The following is a 21,348-nucleotide window of genomic DNA, read 5'->3' as shown; positions in this document are numbered from 1 at the left end:
CACCCTTTTTTTGGAAGTCAGCACCTCGACACTTGCGTGTAGTAGTGCGCTTTAGAAATCATAATTTCATTTCATTTCCTTTTCCCAGTTTCGAGCCAGAGAGGGAGCCAACGGCTCCCTGAGCTGGTTTGAACTGGACTATGCAAGGAGGGCACCAAGTGTGCCGTTCAAGCAGACTGAGTGGAGCAAGCAAGTGCTCCCACCCAGCCCCAATACACTAAACCCTGTCTGGGAGGTGGTTATACCTCCCTTGACAGGACACCTATTGTTCTGCCTTCCCCTGCTTGAGCTTGGCTCAGCAGCAGGAGGGCAGAATCGTGTCTCTGGTCGGCAGCAGCCATATTGCGCTGTCCGGGTCTAGAAGACTGGTACCAGGAGCACTGATGGCCTTCTGGAGAAGCTTTACAGTGAGTGCATGGAGTCATACCTCCCACACCGTTTACAGTGTGAGGGTATGATTTCAACATGTTTGATACCAAACATGATAGGGTACGTTACATTCAGTTTCGAGATAGTCATCGCATAACAACACAGTGCCCATCTATGTTTTAGGGCTATCTCACAACTTGGGAAAATGGACTCTGTAGGCTGTCCTCGTGTCCTGCTTGTGAGAAGTTGGCCTGATATGTGATGTCCACTATTCTAGTGGGCACCCTGTATCAGTCCAAACAACCCTTATGGTGATGGTTGTAAAGTCAACCTTATAGACCAGCTATCCTAGTGGTAGCATGGACAAAGCAGTCTTAGGCTAAACTCAAGAGGGCATGTGAAGCCAGCTGATTTACCATATGTAACCCCTTTAATACCAAATGAAAGGACACCACAAAGGCTATATATAAAATGTATATGTATTTATTACTAACACAACCCCTCTGAACTCTTTGAGGTCAGAGGCACAAGCACATAACTAGATACTCAATTATCATAAAATAAGTTGCACAATATACAGTAGAGCCCTAGGGGCACGTAAAACCATATACTAAAATAGTGGTATAAGAACCACGTCACGAACAAAGGATAGGCCTAGGGCCTAGGGAATTGCTGGGGCTACGCTGTACTACCAGAAAATAGGAAGCAGGAGGCCCTCGGGAGGCGTGTGCAGTGTCTTAACACACATGCGAGTTACCATAGAGTTATAATATGAAGTAAAGAAATGGAAATTAGTTCTTTTAGAATGCTTCCGGATGGACTAGGAGAAAGCTACTGAAAACTAGGACACTAGGATAGTCAATACCCACAGGAGCACCGGAGCACTCGTGTTACCTCACCCACAGGAAATGAAATGAATGAAATGAAATGAAAATGGAATTTGTAGAGCGCTGCAGCTGCCCTGAGGCGTCCAGGCGCTGGAAACAGAAGATGCCCTCATAAGGTTACTATTTATTAAACAGGAGAGTTTTTAGCTGTTTGCGGAAGCTGGTTAAGTTGGCATTATTTCTCATCTGCAGAGGGAGGGTGTTCCAGAGTTTGGATACATTGTACGAGAACGAGCGTCCTCCTGCTCTGGCTCTACAGATTCTGGGAATTTTGGCTAGGGATGCCGCTGAAGAACGAAGAGTCTTGTTGGGTTTGTATGGAGAGATCAGGGAGCAGTTGATATCTGGACCCATTTTCCAGAATGTCTGGTGGGCAATGCAGAGCGCTTTAAATTTTACTCTGTCCCTAACAGGCAGCCAGTGTAAGGTTTTTAGGCCAGTTTTTATTGAGGTCCACCGAGGGACTCCCAGCAACGCCCGGGCAGCGCAGTTTTGGGTGCGTTGAAGCTTTTGTAGGGTGTAGTCTGGTGCTCCAAGATAAAGGGCGTTGTTAAAATCCAGGCGGGATTGGATGAGGCCCTATATAATTATTTGTTTGGCCTCGAATCGGAGGAGGGGAAGGACTTTTTTAATCACCCTAAGGAGGCCAAAACAGGTGGCTGATACCTTAGTAGCCTGTGTGTCAAGGCTCAGAGATTTGTCGAGCCAGACTCCCTGGCTTTTGATGTTATCTCTGGGGGATGGGGCCATACCCATGCTTGATGGCCAGATCAGCTCTATGGTGGAGGGGGCCGCCAGGCCCAGGAGCATGAGCTCAGTTTTGTCATCATTGAGCTTCAGGCATGAGCTCATCATCCAACTCTTTACATCCTCCAGACAGGCCGCTAGGTCTGGTGGAGACTGGAGGCCGCTCTTTTGTGCAAGGGAGACCACCAGCTGGGTGTCGTCCGCATAGGAGATGATATTAACACCATGCGGACGAACAATTCCAGCCAGTGGCCTCATGTATGCATTAAAGAGCGTAGGGCTTAAGGATGAGCCCTGCGGAACTCCGCATCCCAGAGGTCTACTGGATGAGCGGGATGTGCCGTCGAAGACCTGGAAGGTTCTGTCTGATAGAAAAGATTCGAACCATGTCAGGGCATCTCCGGACACTCCTTAGTCGGCAAGGCGTTTCAGCAGGATTTTATAGTGTACCGTGTCAAACGTGGCACTCAGATCGAGGAGGATCACTGCCACTGACCCCCCTCGATCCAGGATCCGTCTTGCCTCCTCAGTTACGGCCAGTAGGGCGGTCTCTGTCCCATGTTTAGGGCGGAAGCCCGTTTGGGAAGCGTCGAGGAGGTGGTTTTCCTCGAAGAACGTCGTCAGAATGGTATTGACGTGCTTCTCCAGGATCTTGGACGCCCATGGGAGCAGAGAGATCGGGCGGTAGTTGCTGGGGTTGGCTGGGTCAAGGGAGGGTTTTTTTTAGTAGAGCCCGCACCATTGCGTGCTTCCAGGTCGTGGGTACTGTCCTACTCACTATGGAGGAGTTCAGTAGGTCCAAGAGGGTGGGGAAAATGGTTTTGCTGGCCAAACCCAGTGAGCCTGGAGGAGCAGGGTCACATGGGGAGCCGGTTTTTATTTGTTGTGCCAGTTTCTCTAGAGTTTCCAATGTTATCAGGGGAAAGGACTCCAGCCACTTGTTCGGGTTTGAGGCTGAGTGCGAGCATTGGACAGGCGAATCGGTGGGTGGGTTGGGGAAGGAAAGATACATTTTATTAACTTTTTGAAAGAAAAATTCCACCAGATCATTGCACTTGGACGGTGAGTTGTTATTATCTGTGGCAGGTGGTGGAGGTTTGATCAGGGAGTTTACTATGCGGTATATTTCTTTTGGTTTTGATTTAGCCGTAGTTATTTTAAGGTTGTAGTAGGCAGCTTGCGAGGTTTTTATGGCCAGCTTGTAGTTCCTGATCATTTCCCTATAGGTGGCTTTTTCTTCAGGATTATATGATATGCGCCATTTCCTCTCTTGTCTCTTACAGAGGCGTTTTTGGTTTCTAAGATCTTCTGTATACCATGGGGCTGTTTTACTATGTCCCTTGGATCTCGATGGGTATACTGGAAGGACTGAGTCAAGAGAGGTGGTTATCCACTCATCATATTTTATGTTATTTGACATTGGGTCTTGGGAGAGAGTGGGTCTAGTGGTGCAAAGAGCCTGCATCCAGTTGTCGATGGGAAGTTTTGACCAGTTGTGGGTTTTCCTAGATGTGAATGAGGAAGGGGGTGGTTTGCTCGTGGTCCAGGTAAAGGCTATCAGGAAGTGGTCCGACCATGGAAGTCTAGTAATGGTGCCAACTTTGAGCTGGTCGCAGTTACTGAAGATCGGGTCTAGCAGATGCCCCTTTTCATGTGTAGCAGAGGGGACCAGTTGTTCTAGTTGAATGGCAGCCAGGCTTGACTGTGTCTCTAATGCCGTGGGGTCTAGCAGGTTGTCAAAATGGATGTTAAAATCTCCCAGTAAGGTGAAATTGGAGGGAGAGACAACCAACTGGGAAGCCACCGAGAGTAGAGAGGTGTTAAATTGTCCAGTGGGACCAGGAGTGCGGTAGATGAGAATACCGGTGAAGAAGGTATTAGGAGAGAACTCGATAGAGAAGGAGAGGTTTTCACAGTCCTCAATGTCTTCCGCTGAGTAGCGGCAGATATAGCTTTCTTTATAGATAATCGTGAGGCCGCCACCTCTGCCCAGTGGTCGATCAGCCCGCGCTATCTGATATCCCGGAATTATGGCCTGTGCCAGTTCCGGCTGAGAGTCTTGATTCAGCCATGTCTCGGTCAAAAAGATTACGTCTGGTGAGTATTCATCCAATAGCAAGGCAATTTCTAGGCAATGTTTCACTAAAGACCTGCAGTTAAGTAGGAACATAGAGTAGTCCTTTTCCTCAGCTCTGGCTTTGGTGGTTATAGTGATTAGTTCGGATTTACAATGCCATGCAGCGACGAGGGATCTCCAGGGGGTGTCTCGGGGTACCACAATTGGGAGAGATCGTGGACGTAGCTGATGTAGGAGGCTCGAGCTATATACCTGTCTGTCATCTCCATTGGGGCCAGGGGACATGGCCCCTGGGCCCGGCCGGGCGCGGACGAGCGCAGACAAGCTTGCCTTAAGCGCGCCTTTGGCGCGCCCGCTGCGCTCGTCCGCTGCACGTCCTACGATTGAGCATAGTTTTAAGGGTGGGGTGGGAGGGAAAACAGGGAGGCGTGGCCTGTCCGAATGGGCGTGTCTCCTCTTCCAAGAATGGCGCCTGGAGTTAGTCAACACTCGTCCGCGACAGCTTGCAGTCAGCTGTGCGGGGTGCCGGCTGGTCTGAATAGCGAGTGCCCAGGGGTGAGTGAGTTTATAAAAACACAAGTAAACACGTTTTCAATTTTAAAAATACAGCAATGAGACTCCCGGCTTTTCGCCTCAGGAGGGGTTTTCTGAATGAAGCGGGTGCATAGGTGTCAAAGTGTGTTGGGTTTCGCCGCTGAATCCTATGGAGCCTTAGAGAAAGGAGCTGCAGGCGACCAGGAGAGAAGTGTCCGGTTAGATCGAGGATGAAGAGTACCTGAAAGCAGAGGGGACAGAGTCTGGGTCACTAGCCAGTGACCAGGAAGGTACCAGGCGATGTAGTGAAGCAATCAGGTGATGTTGTGAAGCTTGTCTCTGCAGCCACGTGGACCAGGTGTCAATGACGACCAGGAGCTGGGCACGGACTGTCCCACGAAGGAGCTCGCTGTCGGCTTCCGGATTGGAGTCAACAAGCCTTGGCAAAGGCAACCCACGCAGGAATCGAAGATGGCTTCTTAGTCAGACCAGCAAGGTCTGATGGGTTTCTCCTTTTGAGTGAAGCAGGGGCCAGCCTGGAGCAACCAGGCCAGCAGTGTAGATTCATAGGTTCGTCGTCACAGAGGTCACAAGGCAACGGGCAAGTGACCAGACAAACACGTCGAGCACAAAAACACTAGCAGGCCCCACCCGGAACTTGTGGATTGTGGAGGGCTGTGCGTCGGTGCAGAAGGTGCTCGGGGCTGGGGCTTCCCAATCCCCAATGCACAGCTTCGAGGGTGCCTCGGGAGCTGCACAAGTAGCAAAGAGCAGGTTTTTCAAGTTGGCCGGTCCCACGTCTCTCGTCGCCTCCACGGGTCTCAGCTTTGCTGTGGCTGAACTCCGTGCCCTACTGAAGAAACCATCAGCGGACCCCACTGACCTCAAAAACTACCGCCCCATCTCACTCCTTCCTTTTCCTGCCAAAGTCATCGAGAAGATCGTCAACAGACAGCTGGCCTTCCTCGAGACGAATGGATCCCTTGACCACTCGCAGTCCGGTTTCAGAGCCAACCAGAGCACCGAGACCGCCCTCATCGCAGCCACCGACGACATCCGAGCCCTGCTCGACAACGGGGAAACAGCGGCACTCATCCTCCTGGACCTCTCCGCAGCGTTCGACACGGTCTGCCACCGCACCGTAGTGCAGCGCCTCAGCAACATCGGAATCCAGGAGAAGGCACTGGAGTGGATCATCTCCTTCCTCGCCGGAAGAACCCAGAGAGTCCGCCTCCCCCCGTTCAGATCAGAGGCCACCGAAGTCATCTGCGGCGTACCACAAGGATCATCGCTCAGCCCCACGCTGTTCAACATCTACATGAGCCCCCTCGCGGCCATCGCATGCCAACACAACCTCAACATCATCTCCTACGCCAACAACACCCAGCTGATCCTCTCCCTCACCAACGACCCCACAACCGCCAGAACCAACCTACACGAAGGGATGAAAGACGTAGCCGAGTGGATGATGAACAGCCGCCTGAAACTGAACTCGGATAAGACGGAAGTCCTCATCCTGGGATCATCACTCTCCGCCTGGGACGACTCCTGGTGGCCCCCTGCCCTGGGCAGCGCACCCAAACCAACGGACCACGCACGCAACCTGGGCTTCATCCTGGACTCCTCCCTCTCGATGACCAGACAAGTCAACGCCGTCTCCTCGTCATGCTTCAACATCCTACGCATGCTACGGAAGATCTTCCGGTGGATCCCCACTGAAACCAGGAAGACGGTCACCCAGGCACTCGTCACCAGCCGACTGGACTACGGAAACACCCTCTACGCCGGAACCAAAGCCAAACTCAGAAAAGACTCCACCGCGTCCAGAACGCCTCCGCACGACTCATCCTGGACATCCCCCGACACAGCCACATCTGCAGGCACCTGAGAGACCTGCACTGGCTCCCCATCAGCAAGAGAATCAGGTTCCAACTCCTCACCCACGCACACAGAGCTCTCCACAACCAAGGCCCCAGATACCTCAATGACCGCCTGACCTTCTACACTCCCACCCGCCAGCTACGATCGACCAGCCACGCCCTAGCCGCCGTTCCCCGCATCCAAAGAGCCACAACGGGAGGAAGATCCTTCTCCTACCTGGCGGCCAAGACGTGGAACTCCCTCCCCATCCACCTCCGCCTGACCCAAGACCACCTCTCCTCAAGACCTGGCTGTTCGAGCAGTAACGGAACCCCCCCAAGCGCCTTGAGACCCTCCGGGTGAGTAGCACGCTATACAAATGCTTTGATTGATTGATTGGATCGGGCTCAGGGAAGTCTGGTTTTTGTCAGGCTCTGATCGGGCTCCGGCGGTAGCGTCGACAAAGCAAACCGCAGATCGCTGGATGGTGCCTGTTTGCACAGGGGGTCACTCCTTGACCACAAGGGAGATTCTTCAGTCTTCTAGTTGCAATAGAATGTCGAAGTTCCAGCGTTTCGTTTCAAGTTTCAGTTCAGGATAAATCTAAAGTCTCTTGACTCAGCTCCTACCTATATACCAATCTGAGGGGCTGGATTACCTGCTAGGTCCCTCCTATGGGTGGGACCAGGGAAGGGGGTGGTTACACCCCTTTCCCTTTGTCCAGTTTCGCGTCAGAGCTGGGGCTGGAGTGCCCCAGCAACTGGTTTCAACCGGACTATGCATGGGACACCTTGTGTGCCCCAGGCAGTGTCTCATTTCATTCAGCCCTCCCTGCCCCCAATACACTATGGCCTGTCTGGGTGGTGCTTGCACCTCCCAAGACAGGAAACATATTGTCCAAGCCTCCCTCGCTGGAAGGACTCCCAGCAGCAGGAGGTCAGACTTGTGTCTGTGGCAGCAGCATCCATTTTGTGATGCTGAGGCTCTGGTTAACTTTAACCGGGTTTACTAGGAACAACATGTTTTCTCCCTCTAAAAGAGTGGAATGCTACCCCCTCGCCAGAACTGGCGAGGGGGTAGTATTCCAAAGCGTATGATACCTTACACGACATGTTTTGATAAAGCCAAACCAAAGTTAGCATTCAACCGCAAGGATCATAATGCACTTAAGAGTATATGGTATGGCTATATCATAGAACAGCTATAAGGACATGGTTCCAAAAGCTGCAGACAGGCTCAGCTCATGCTAAAGCCTCATCTCACATAAAACCAAGCACTCTGCCTCCGGGATTGTTAAGGCCTGCCATAGGAGTGAAGTATAGGTGTATATGTGTCTATATATGAGGTTAGATATAGGTATACTATATCTAAAGCAAAGGGTGATTACACCACCTTGCTCCAGCTGAGTGATCAGCCAGTTGTGTCAATGTGAATGGCCAGCCAGGGGTGGCATAATATATGCTACAGCCCCTGGTAGGCCTTGGATGCACCTATGCCCTGGGTACCTATGGTACACTATACAGGAGCTGATAAGGTGACCCAATATCCAATTGGAGATGTACCTAAAGTACATGAGTCCATTTTATAGTGAGAGCAGATAGCATGGGGCCCTGATTAGCAGGATCCCAGGCCAACTAAGTCGAAAACCAGCTAAACACTAGGCAAAAAATCTGGGGTAACCATAGTCAGGTATCCACCTTCCTACACTGCTCATGCAGGGGAACCCTCGTACTTAGAACTGAGCACCCTGCCTTCAGGATCGAAAGGTCTGCCTTAGGGGTGACTAATAGGTTTTGAGTGCAGTGACCTTAGATATAGGGAAACCTATATCTTTCGTCAGTGGAGCTAGCACCGACTTACACAGACTGCAATGACAGGCCTGTAGTTACTAATTAAGTGGTTTCCCATGGGTGTCATAATACATGCTTCAGCCTATGGGGGACCCCTGGTGTACTTATGCCCTGGCTACCTTAGTACCATATACTAGGGACTAATAAGTGTACACCAGTGTCCAATCTGGGATGTACCTAAGTACTTACCATACCAATATAGATGAGAAAGCACAGATACTGGAGTCCTGCTTAGCAGGATTCCAGTCAGATAAGTCATAAACAGCATTACATCAAACAAAAAGTGTGGATAACCATAAAACCAGATCCTACTTTCCAACAATATGATTATGGTTTAATGTGTTTCATGAACAATACAAAGGGTATTTTTTATAGCCTTGTGTGGAGTCTTTTTGTGTGGTACGCAAACGCTTTACACATTGACTCTGGGATAAGCCTGACTCCTCTGCTAAGCTACCAAGGGGGTGCGCAGCGGTTATCTTAGGTATCTGACAAGATTGGTGGGTTCTGCTTGGCTTAGGTGCATACCCTAGGCAATCAGAAACCTCATTTGTAACACAAAATGAAAGTGCACATGGCTCACCGTGAATCACAGGAAATAAGCGTCCTGCTAGTCCAACCCAGTCTCCTAGATCCATGACAAACAGAACTTAGGCGAGCGTGAGCATTTCAACTTCTCCTTTTTCAGGAAGAGATTGAGACGGCACAGGTCTAGGATAGGATAGGATGAAGGTCTCAGTTCTCCTTGGGCACCAGAAAGTAGTGAGAACAGCAACCACAACCTAATTCTGATACTGACACCCTCTCAATGGCTCCCCTGACCAAGAGAGGCAGCTTCCTGATGGATTAGGGGAGTTGTCTTCTCTCAGCCAGTCGTATGTTGGTGGCATGGGTTGTCACAAAGGGGGATGGAGTAGCACCTTTGGACGATTTGCAAAAACCAACAAACATGTTATTGACATCCAGTGGAGCAAGTGATGGCATATCCTATCCCCACTAGATGCTCATGATAATCAAGAGGGCATAGTAAAGGTTTGGAGGTTGTGTTACCCTGGTTAGGGTGATTGAGTGGCCAGACCTCTAGCTACCTGTCCCACCTGGTCTACAGGACCTACGTCCCTGGCCACAAAAGGCTGAGAAGCCTATTGGCCATAGTGGCTGGGAGGATATGAACATGGCTTGAAGGCTTGAAACCCCATATGTGAGTGGAAGCCAGACTTAGTTTGAGAAGGGGCCATAGACAAGCTTAAGGACCTGGTCTTAGCTCTACTGTTCTTAAAGCGCTCCAGTGCTGATTCTGCCTTCTCTTCAAAAACATGAGAGCCATCATAGAGCATGTCCATAGGCAAGGCTTGGACATTCCTTAAAAGCCAGTGGTTCTCTGTCAGGTGTGGCGCTGCACAGCCACTGATAATGAAAATTACTCCCCCTCCCTCCCCCCACGAGTCAGTCGTGTCCAGTCCACATTATAAGGCGAACTTTGCTGCATCTCTCCTGTCAGCAATAGCTTGGGAGAATATGGCTCTGGTCTCCTCCGAGACCATAGGCAGCACTTGTGCAAACAAATCGCAGATGGCATGGGAATATCTGCCCAAAAGGCCAGCAGCGTTCACGGATCGCAGTATGAAGCAGGCAGATGAGAACATTATCTTGCAAAAGGTATGGAGCCTCTAGTATTACCTATCCAGTGCAGTGGCAGGGAACATGCCAGGGTTGACTCCAGGGGTGGAGGCTTGGACCACCAAGCTCTTTGGAATGGGGTGCTAGTTAAGGAAACTGGGTCCCCTAGGAGGGGGGCAACAGCTACAGACAAATGTCCTATGCACAGGAGGCCCGATGCTGGGCTTGGACTAGGCCCAAGTAGGACATTGGTAAAGGCTTCACTGAAAGGGGGTTAAGGTTCAGAAGGGGTGACACCAAGCTTAAGCACCTTTGTTAAGGTTTGTCTTGAGTATAAATGAGAGCAACTGAAGGTCCAATACATTAGTCACCCTACACACCAACATATGGAAAAAAAGCTTTCTCCTCTGTAGCCACAGTAGGGGAGAGACCAAGCCAGTGTCCGTTCAGATGTCTAACCCACTTCCCTCTGCCAGTTCCTTATACCAGTTATCCTCAGTCTCATCTAAGGGAAACTGGTATCCACAAGGGTACACAGAGCCCTCCCATTTGTCTCCCTGTACAGGCCTGTCAAAAGCAAAAAGCACTTGCTCCAATCCAAAGGGCACGGTTGCGGTTGCTACCGAAACCAGTGTTGGAGGACACCCCTCTAGCTCCATGTTGTAGTCGGGAATGACAATGGGGATGGCACAGACACTGGAGCCGAGGGGCTTCGCTCCATGGGGCCTGACTGGTGCCAAGGGCGAACCGGCTGGCAAGAATCTAGTGAGGGCCCCCGCTGAGCTCATGGGACCCGAAGGAGCTCCAGAGGGGCTGCTTGGCAGCATTTGACACGGTGTCACACAGGATTCTTCTTGATAGACTCGGGCAACTAGGGATCTCAGGGACTGTGTTGGCTTGGTTCCACTCCTTCCTTGAGGGACGAGTCCAGCGAATAAGGTTGCAACCCTTTGATCTGCGGAGTCCCCCAGGGTTAAGCCCTCAGCCCCACCCTTTTTAATATCTACCTTGCTCCCTAGGCCCCACTTATTGAGCAACATGATGTCAGTGTCATCTCATATGCTGATCACACTCAGCTGATGTTTTCCTTTAAAGATCATTCAAAGGCAGCCTTCACCAAATTTCGGCACTGTCCGGCAGACATATCCACTTGGATCACTACAAATTGCTTACGGCTTAATGCCGATAAAACTGAAGTACTATTTTTTAATCAACCATCACCCCCTAGACCAGATCTCTGGTGGCCTTCAGCGCTCAACCGACCCCCCTGCCGTTTCATCAGCAAGGAATCTGGGTTTTAAAATCGACAATACTTTGTCATGCAAAACCCAGGTAGGACAGGTTTCTTCTACATGTTTCTGGAAACTAAAAGCTTTGCGTGAATTCCTTCACCTACTACCTACTATTGTTCACGCACTAGTGACATCCCAACTAGACTATGCTAATAGTCTATATTTGGGCCTGACCGCTTATCTGTGCAGAAAGCTGCAGACAATAACGAATGCAGCAGCAAGGCTTATAAGAAATATCCCCCTAAGACATCACATTTCACCACATCTTCGCATCCTTCACTGGCTTCTAGTAAGGAAACGTACAGAATTCAAGGTACTCATCCTCACCTATAGAGCAATAAATGGCACTGGCACCCACTACCTATGAAAACGAATTCAAAAATCAAATCACACAAGAAACCTAAGGTCAAATCACCAAGAACATCTCGTCAACCCCGGTTTTGCCAAGGCCAGAGTGGGAGGGCGCTCCTTTTCAGTCAAGGCAGCCATTCTATGGAACTCCCTACCCTTATAAATCAGGAAGGCCCCATCAGAACCTAGCTTCTGTAAGTTAGTGAAAACATGGCTCTTCAGTCTATTGTAGATTCTTACGGGCCCCACCGTGCTGGCCTACTTACTCCATCTTCTTCGCTCAGCGCCAGGAAACTCCCGTTGGGGGTAGCCGTCCGCTCTATAACACCATCGCTGCTAATGATATTTTCCTCCTGTGCTGGAATTTTCAAAAGTCCATTGATCATGACGAGCTGGGCTCGTCATCAGCCTGGTAGGAGGCTACTTCATGACGAGCCCAGCTCGTCATGAGCCTGGAAGGGGGTTAAGATACAAAATAATAAGGCCGCCCAAATAAGAGGTTCATGGCCTCATAAAATTCTTTGTGCTGGGTGGAGGTCATTTTGACTCTGGGAAAGTCAGGGAAGTGCAGAGCATACCCTGACTTAAGCTCTGCCAATGTGTGAGGCCTGGAGTGCCAATGATCCAGTGCCTCATCAGAAGACAATGATGGGAGTAGCGAAGTCTAGGACCTCTTAGACTTGTTTCAACTGCTGGACTTACCCACTGACTTCAAGTTGGACAATGATCCTCAAGTGTAGCTCCAAGAATGGTACTGGGACCTTCCGTGCGATCTTGAGCGTCAAGGGTTCATCAGACTTTGAGCGACAAGACGCTTGAGCTGCCACTCACTCATCGCCTTCAGGTGCATGGTGCAGCAGTCCTCATAGGTCTTGGAGTCGTAGTCCCTAGCCAAGCGCCACAGACAAACCAAGTGTGGGTCTGTCACAGACATCTGCCTATGAAAGGCACCACATGGTTTAAACCATCTGGTTTCTTTGAGGACCATCCTGTCACACCAGAAGAGAAAATCTCTCAAAAAAGAGTTAAACTAAAGTTTTTAAAAAGCCAGCTAAAAAAACAACGGAGGTCAACTCTTCTCGGATCAGCGCTATCTGGCGTGGAAATGCAAAAGACTGAGGTCATTGCACCTTTATGCAACGTCTATAAAGGTACTGCGAACGTCATTTCGGGTGCGGACGACACAGAGTCAAATGACACCACCTAACATTGCGCAGGTATACTGCTTGACAACTTAGGTAAGGAATCTTCGGCTACAAGTCTATATTAGATATGGTGCATTATGTTTCAGTAAAAATATGAACAGCCCTTGCTAATGAGATCACTTGTCAATAAGCGTCATGCTCAATCTGCATCAGTGCTATTATTAGCATTCATGCCCATTATTCACCGGTGCTCCATATCCTCAAGTAACAATGAGTGAATGGGAAAGTTGGCTACTAGTATAGGGGGAACAAAGTGGTGTGTGTTGGTATTTACAGAGTGGGTAGGGTAGGGGGAGGCAATGTGGTTGAATGAAAGATGAGGCCAATCAGCCATGGTCAATGGGGCCAAGGGAGGTTGCTAGCGACAAGTGCCTTACAGGGAAAAAAAATGTTGCAGATGGCAGACACAAGGCCTGTAAAATAATGAGCGACAACAAAGAACTGTCTATTCCCATATCATCTGTGCCTTTCACTTTTTTTTTATTTCAGACTACCATTTCAAGGATACTGAAGAGATAATATTTGATCTATCCATGGGATAGCTAAGACAAGGCATGGTTCAATGTGGTTTTCCTAGCCTGGATTTTAGTTGAGAGAATGTAAGAGTCACTAAAAGTTTCGCTAAGTCCTAGAACTCGCAGAGGGGCCAAAAGGTAAAATATGTTCTAACTTTGTACCTACCACAGGCAGCCAGGAGGCTGGTGTGTAGCCAATAGGATTAGAGGCTGGACTAGGACAGTCCTGTTGTGTGTGAAGTGAATGTTTTTAACAAAGGCATTTAGTTTTAACAAATTATAATAAAGAATAAGCACAAAACGTTTTGCAAGGTTCAGGATTCCTGAAATAGCCTGTGAAAATCACCAAACAATGAAGACAGTAAAATATGACATTTCATATTCATGTGCAGCATTACTTTATTCGCTTTTAATTTACTTTTTTCTCTCAATACAAGTTGTCTGAAAATTATATTTGCATAATGTTTAGAATAACATTTATCTGATTATTTAGATTGACCACTAGGTACAGAGAATATACATGAACATATATCTTACAATGCCTCTGACCAACTACCTAAAGATGAAGGAAATGACATTTGAATTGGTCTTGCAAATGGCTGGTCCATGCTCTTTTGGAACAGGAGAAGGGGCGTGTAATACACAACAACCATCTCCAATGCAGTATGTAGAGAGTAACCCCGATGATTAACAGTGGGTCTACATTCCACAGGCCAATACCTGAGTGAATATTAATAGATAAGTCAGTGATTTGTTTGGAAAGCACAGGGGGTGCATAGAAATAAAAGATTATTTTCCATATAGAGAGTCATTCCTTGTGCAAGATATCTTGCAGAAGAATCATGGGAACTTCAAGACTGATGCAATCAGTCCAAAGTCGATGACCCAATCTAGGTATCTACCTCTGAAATCACTGGCACTGCTAACAGCACAATTTAATGAGCTGTGCTCAGCGAAGATTTACGGAGGGCACAGTTACCAATCAAATGTGAAATGCACTAAAGCATAGGTTTTTTTTTAACTAGCAGGTGTGCATATTCTTTGGAAGAGTTCATTTTGCTCGACAACTGCTTTGGCTTGGACAACTTAATGTTGGATTTGGTTTTAAGCTGCATACTTGTGGGTGTGCATATGTTTGTGTGTACCTCTTTAACCATTAATGAAAATGGGGCAACCCAAAAGGATACGGACCTGGGTATAATGCGATAAGAATAAACAATGGTCCAGAACCTATTTCTTAATGAAGCTGATTCAATCAGTGCATATTCAAACATTTATAAGTTCATGGGCGTTCCTTATATATCAGCACCAAGCCATAAATGAACTCAGTTACTCAGAATAAAAAGAATATCACTACAGCACCAATATATCAAAAAAGAGAAACAATGTTTAATTCATTGTCTCTAGTCACAAGGTTGATATTTCATACAGTTTTCTCAATATTTTAGAATGAAAGGTTGCCCAGGAAGAGCGTGCACAAAAAGAAGTGATCAAAGATAAGTGCAGTGAATCAAAGGAAGAAAGGAAATTCAAAGAAGTAAACAGAATATTCACATTAATTTTCTGTGATTACGGTCTTACAATTTCCCGTAATACAACAACCTGGCCCACACGAAAGTTAATAACAACTAATCTCTAGATCATATAAACACAAACAGTCATGTCAAATGTGTGCACTTTTTAGCAAAAAATGGGTCCAAGGTCAGATTAGTATCGTCAACGTTTCGACTCGACTTATGGTCATCCGGTGAGTTAAACCTGGACCGTGCGAGTCTTTATCAGGACATTCAATAGTAGGGCAACCAAGGGTTAAAGATGACCCTATGAAGAATAAAAGGGGAAGTTACCCCGCTGCAGTGATATATTACCAAAGACTTAAAACCATTACGAGTCAATTGCTTACCCAAAGGCTACACAACGTATGCCTCGTACTCAGCCAAGAAGGGATCGTGCAAAACATAATGATGCAGAATATGGACTACTAGTATTAATATACCCTGTGTGTTTGTTCAATCACGCAGGTGTATCCATAATGTTACCTTATTAGAAAGGATGATTCAATCGTCCATCAAGGTATGCTTATCAATGTTATCGTACTTATTATTCGGCTCCTTTTCTCTCACATTTATTGGCGAAATTCTAAAGAAAAGGTGGGGGGGGAACTAATCGACCGAATGTTATCATGAAAACGCCAATTTGTTTAACTATCCCTTATGTCAAGGGTGTTTACCTTGAACCGGTAGCCTCAGTTCACTATCGCTCCTGTCCTGCAGGGATCAGGTAGCTGTATCAAGGAGAGAAACAATGTTTCTTTTAGGAAGCAATTCACCAGGTCTCCTGCCTCCCAACTCGCGTAATAGATCAATTCTATTGATATACAGGAATGGAGTATCTTACCGTTCTGCCGTGTTTGTCGGTCTCCTAAGTTCCCAAGATGTATCCGCTGTTTGCCGCAGCGCGGAGCCCGTCACCTGACTCTTACACCGGGACCTCTATTATTGGACAGTGACGAGGTAGAGCTCAAAGACGGACTAGTCGCCCACTCGCGTTTCAAATTGATGCGTCTATGATCAATATCAAATAATTACTGTAGGCTTTAAAACTGTAAGGGTAATGCCCATTTCAATCTTTAAACCCCATTGATGATTAATTATTTCAACAATCGTATCGGCTGCAACGCTAAGCCGCGGGCGCCATTTTGAATTGGGAATATATCCGGACACCAACCAAGTGTTGAGGTGGAAGCAGTTGTCCTTTAGTCAAAACGGGTACACGAAGAGTTGTGAAAAAAGAAACTCGTGTCCCAGTCAATTGAATAGTATCATAGAAAGATCGAGTACAATTCGCAAGTGCCATTTTGGATTAGGACCGGTGGAGGATCCATGTTGGATCGGTTGACCATCCATTATAACAATTAAAACAAGCACATAAACAGGCCAATTATTACATATTCATATCGGCCTCCATCAGTGTAAAATATCTGTCTTATGCAATATATTGTATGCCAGTCTGCATGAATGGTCCTGTGCAGTACATTATAAAGCATTACAACAGTATGCATTAACAACATTTAGAAAAACAAACCAGCAGTGTAATAAAAGTCATTGTTGCCATGCACATTCCCATTTGAAGATCTCCTTATGATGTTTTACACGCAAGATAGATCACATTTTATATAATCCAGAAGGTGTCAGTATGCACATGACTCTACAAACCCAGGAGTGACACTTGTCTATTAATTTCCTCTGATTCATTCAATCCGGTGTTTACAGTATCTAGGGTATGAATCCATTTACACTCCCGTCTATTGAGGATATCATGCAGACCACCGCCACGTGGGTTGACTGACACTTTTTCTACAACCCACCACTTTAGACTGTTTTCAGAATGTTCAAAGCGAGAAAAATGATCTACCAAAGGTGCCCCTATGGTGCCACATTGCATGCGGCTCATATGCTGTAAAATCCGGCATTTAACCTTCTGTAATGTCTGCCCAATATACAGAAAACCACAAGGGCAGAGAATCGCATATATAGCCCCTGAGGTATTACAGTTACTATGGACCTTCAAGTTGTATGTACGGTCATTATAGGTAAAGACGGTGCATTCCACTGTCAAAGGGCAAGCCCTTACATGTGCCACATTTCGTGTGACCAACCACTGGCGGGAGGCCCCACAGAGTGGTTTGATTCACTGCCTGCTTCATGGGTAATAGGGATTTTACCACATGCTCCCTGATGTTTCTACCTTTGCGGAATGCATGTAGTGGAGGTGCCATTCCCCCTAGTTCTTCACTGATTAAATACCAATGTCGATCTATACACTTTTTTATGGCGTTGCTCTGGGTGTTAAAGGTGGTAACACATACAAGTCTCTTCTCAGTTGTTTTTGGTTTCACCTCAAGTAAATGCTCTTGATGGTTATGCCAGGCACGTTTACGTGCCTGCTTAAGTAGTCGTAGTGGATAACCACGTTCACCAAGTCTGGCCATCAAGAGAGCGGATTCTTCAAAGTAGTCCTCCTTTTTATAACAATTCCTCCGCAACCTCAGGAACTGTCTGAATGGCAGATTGTCCCTAAGGTTGCGGGGATGATGACTTGAGTACCTCAGCAATGTGTTTCTCTCGCTGCTTTTCCTGTATAACGTAGTGTACAGGGAACCTGCTTCTGTCTTGATTGTTACATCCAAAAAGTTAATGGAAGTAGTGTCAGACTCAATTGTAAATTTGATATTGTTGGATAGCCCATTAAGCCATTCATAAAAATCCATGAGCCCCGGTCGCTCGCCCTCCCAAATGAGGAGGACGTCGTCAGTATACCTAACCCATAAAGAAATGTTATTCCGATATGGGTTAAGTGGATTGAGGATATATGTATTTTCATATTCGCTCTTAAAGATAATGGCTAAATTTGGGGCAAAACTTGCCCCCATCGCCACCCCCTTAGTCTGGATATAGAATTTTCCTTGGAAAATGAAGAAATTCTTTGACATGGCTATTGAAAGCAGTTCGATGATAAACTCAGTTGGCACTCTATGTGGGGCAATTCTTTTATTCAAGACATGTTCAATGCATTGCAACGCTGCGGAATGTTAGTATACAATGCAGTGATGTCCAATAGATAAGTCAGTGATTTGTTTGGAAAGCACAGGGGGTGCATAGAAATAAAAGACTATTTTCCATATAGAGAGTCATTCCTTGTGCAAGATATCTTGCAGAAGAATCATGGGAACTTCAAGACTGATGCAATCAGTCCAAAGTCGATGACCCAATCTAGGTATCTACCTCTGAAATCACTGGCACTGCTAACAGCACAATTTAATGAGCTGTGCTCAGCGAAGATTTACGGTGGGCACAGTTACCAATCAAATGTGAAATGCACTAAAGCATAGTTTTTTTTTTAACTAGCAGGTGTGCATATTCTTTGGAAGAGTTCATTTTGCTCGACAACTGCTTTTTCTTGGACAACTTAATGTTGGATTTGGTTTTAAGCTGCATACTTGTGGGTGTGCAGATGTTTGTGTGTACCTCTTTGACATGTTCTTTTACTCAAGTTTCTCTCTCAGTAATTATCAATATTTAGTAGTATTTCTGAAATGTGGCCCGCAATGAGGGGATTACAAAGAGGCCACGTTACCACTACCACTGTAGAAATTATAAAACAAGCTTAACCTTCCTACAGGAATAGTTCACAGTGATACATTAGCACTGCCCCCACAGACAATCAAAGACAAGTGATAACCCTATTCTGTTAATAATACCAATTGGACAAGAGAGGACAATTCTATCTATATTAAAATGTAGAGGCCCTATTTTTACACATTATCATTGTGTACAGTGGCAGGTTAAAATCATGTTAATGATAGCAATAAGACGAGTGAAGACCAGCTGAGCTAATTAAAATTTAAAACACCCTATTTTTTCAGATTGCCACACTGTACAGTGGCTGGTTAAAATAATTACCTAAAAAAGGGGTTTCTCACACATTTCAGTGGCGCGACCACCTATTCTTTAAATAGCCACGATTCGACAGTGCAGTCACCCCACTTCCTCTATTTTTAACATCACATGGAGTGATACGGCTAACAATTGAATCAGACCCACAAGATGACCAACACAGCAGACTTCGGATGAGCCCTCTAAAGCTCCACCGACCTACATTCAATGCATATACATATTTTGGGTCACTCACATCTAAATGTTCTACTGATGTACTAGAAAGCGATTGCAAATGGAAATAGATCCTTTTAATTTAAAATGTTACACAAACGTGAGCACTCGAATTCGTGAAGAACTACATAACTTTGTACCTTTCAGCTATTAGCCAGAATACCTTTCTATGGCTACTTTTAGTAGCCAGAGAAAACAGAAAAGTATTATCGCAAATACAGTTCAAATGCTGATGTACACAGCAGCTTAAATGATCAATAACAGCATTTTTGCAGGATGCAAATTTCTTTTTCAAGGTAAGAAAGTCTGCTTCTTTATGTCTGTCGGCTTGCATCAAGCACCTTTAAAGTGTCGCCTCTGTAATTACATTTACAACATGGGTGGGCTTGGAAGTCTCAGTGGAAGGGCTGTAGAAAGTGTTGGTCAGATTCTCTTTCTGCTCTCGCAGAAATGGAGGAATAGAAGAGGCTTTAATGTGCAGAATCCTGGTGTCCATCACTTCGCAGTCAATCTGCATCATCACTTCGTAATCCTGTCCGTTAATCACGTTTTCTGTAAAAACACAAACATACGGTTTCGGTTATCTGTCCTGGTATATAATTCATTGAATTGATTTGCAAATGTAACATCCCTTTGCCATTAAGCCTCTTGTGTGACTTTGAACCGTTGTTATTAACCATGATGTCAATATTATTTGAGATTTGATGGATGAATTTTACATACATCCCTTAAATACAAGGATACACACACACACAAACAAACACCCAACCACACACACACAACCACACCCACACACAACCATAACCACACACAACCACGGCCACACAGCCACAACCACACACACAACCACACCCACAACCACACGCACAACCACACGCACAACCACACGCAACCACACACACACCCAACCACACACACAGCCACACACAACCACAACACCATGACCACACCCACAACCACACACACACAACCACACACACAAAACCATACCCAGAACCACAACCACACACACACAACCACAACTACACACACAACCACAAATACACACACAGCCACACACACACAAGCACACAAACACAAGCACACACACACAACCACACCCACAGCCACACACACATAGCCACTAAACCACAACCACACACATCCACAGACAACCACACACAAAACCACAACCACACACACAACCACACACAAAACCACACCCACACACACAACCACACAACACCACACCCAACCACAACCACACACAATAACACAACTAACCACACACACAACCACACAACCAACCACCCACACCCACAACACCACACACACACAACCACAAACATCCACACCCACGACAACCACACACACAACCAATCAACCACACACCCACACAACCACAACACCAAACACACACAACCACACCCATACACATGACAACCACATACACAACCACACCCACAACCACACACCCAACCACACACACAACCAACCATACACACAACCACATACAACCACACACACAAACCACACACACAACTACAACACCACACACACACATACACACACACACAACCACACCCACACCCACACAACCACAACACCACACACACAACCACACACACAAACACAACCACACACACACAACCGTACACACAACCACACACCAAACCACACACACATACACACACCCAACCACACCCACAACCACACACACACAACCACAGCCACAAACACAACCACACCCAACCACACTCACAACCACACACACAACCACCACACACAACCACCACACACGACTACCACACAACCACACCCACACACACAACCACACTACCACACCCACAACCACACACAACCACACACCCACCACCCACACCCAACCAACCCCCGGCCACTCACTGCCTATCAACCTCCTCTCAGCCAGGCAGCGCGATAATAATCACTTTCACATTCACGCGATCAGTTTCACTTTCACGGCTGGGTTCGCCGTGAAAGTGTTTGTGTTTCTAGTTTTCTTCACACAACCACATCCACACGCAACCACACCGACAACAACACACCCACACACACAACCACACACACAACCACAACCACACACACACACACACACAACCAAACGCACACAACCACATGCACACAACCACATGCACACAACCACACTCACAACCACAACCACACACTCACAACCATACACACAACCACACACACACAACCACAAAGACAACCACACACACAACCACAAGCACAACCACACACGCACAACCACACACGCACAACCACACACGCACAACCACAATACACACAACCACACACACAACAAAGTCAAAGTTAAAATTTGTATAGCGCACTACTCACCCAGAGGGTCTCAAGGCGCTTGAGGGAGGGGG

The 21,348-nt window shown here is 46.9% G+C and overlaps 1 protein-coding gene across 2 annotated transcripts in view; it reads right to left on the bottom strand.

Moving 5' to 3' along the window:
• Window positions 1-13,681: 13,681 nt before the first annotated feature.
• The window catches only part of ATF6 (activating transcription factor 6), a 1,839,477-nt gene continuing 1,831,810 nt past the window's right edge, over window positions 13,682-21,348 (bottom strand). Inside the window, exons 16-17 of one of the 2 annotated variants that reach the window (XR_015309808.1) lie at window positions 18,335-19,528; window positions 13,682-14,452 (exon numbers count right to left, since the gene is read on the bottom strand). Coding sequence is in view for 1 of the 2 variants with exons in the window: in XM_086964422.1 (XP_086820548.1) it covers window positions 19,320-19,528 (209 nt within the window). In the remaining variant the exon portion in view is untranslated. Of the gene's footprint in view, window positions 19,529-21,348 lie in introns of both variants that reach the window. The other variant, XM_086964422.1, reaches the window with a different exon arrangement.

Source organism: Lissotriton vulgaris, chromosome 1_1, assembly GCF_964263255.1.
Source record: "Lissotriton vulgaris chromosome 1_1, aLisVul1.2, whole genome shotgun sequence".
Classification (NCBI taxonomy): domain Eukaryota; kingdom Metazoa; phylum Chordata; class Amphibia; order Caudata; family Salamandridae; genus Lissotriton; species Lissotriton vulgaris.
This window is presented reverse-complemented; position numbering and strand designations above follow the sequence as displayed.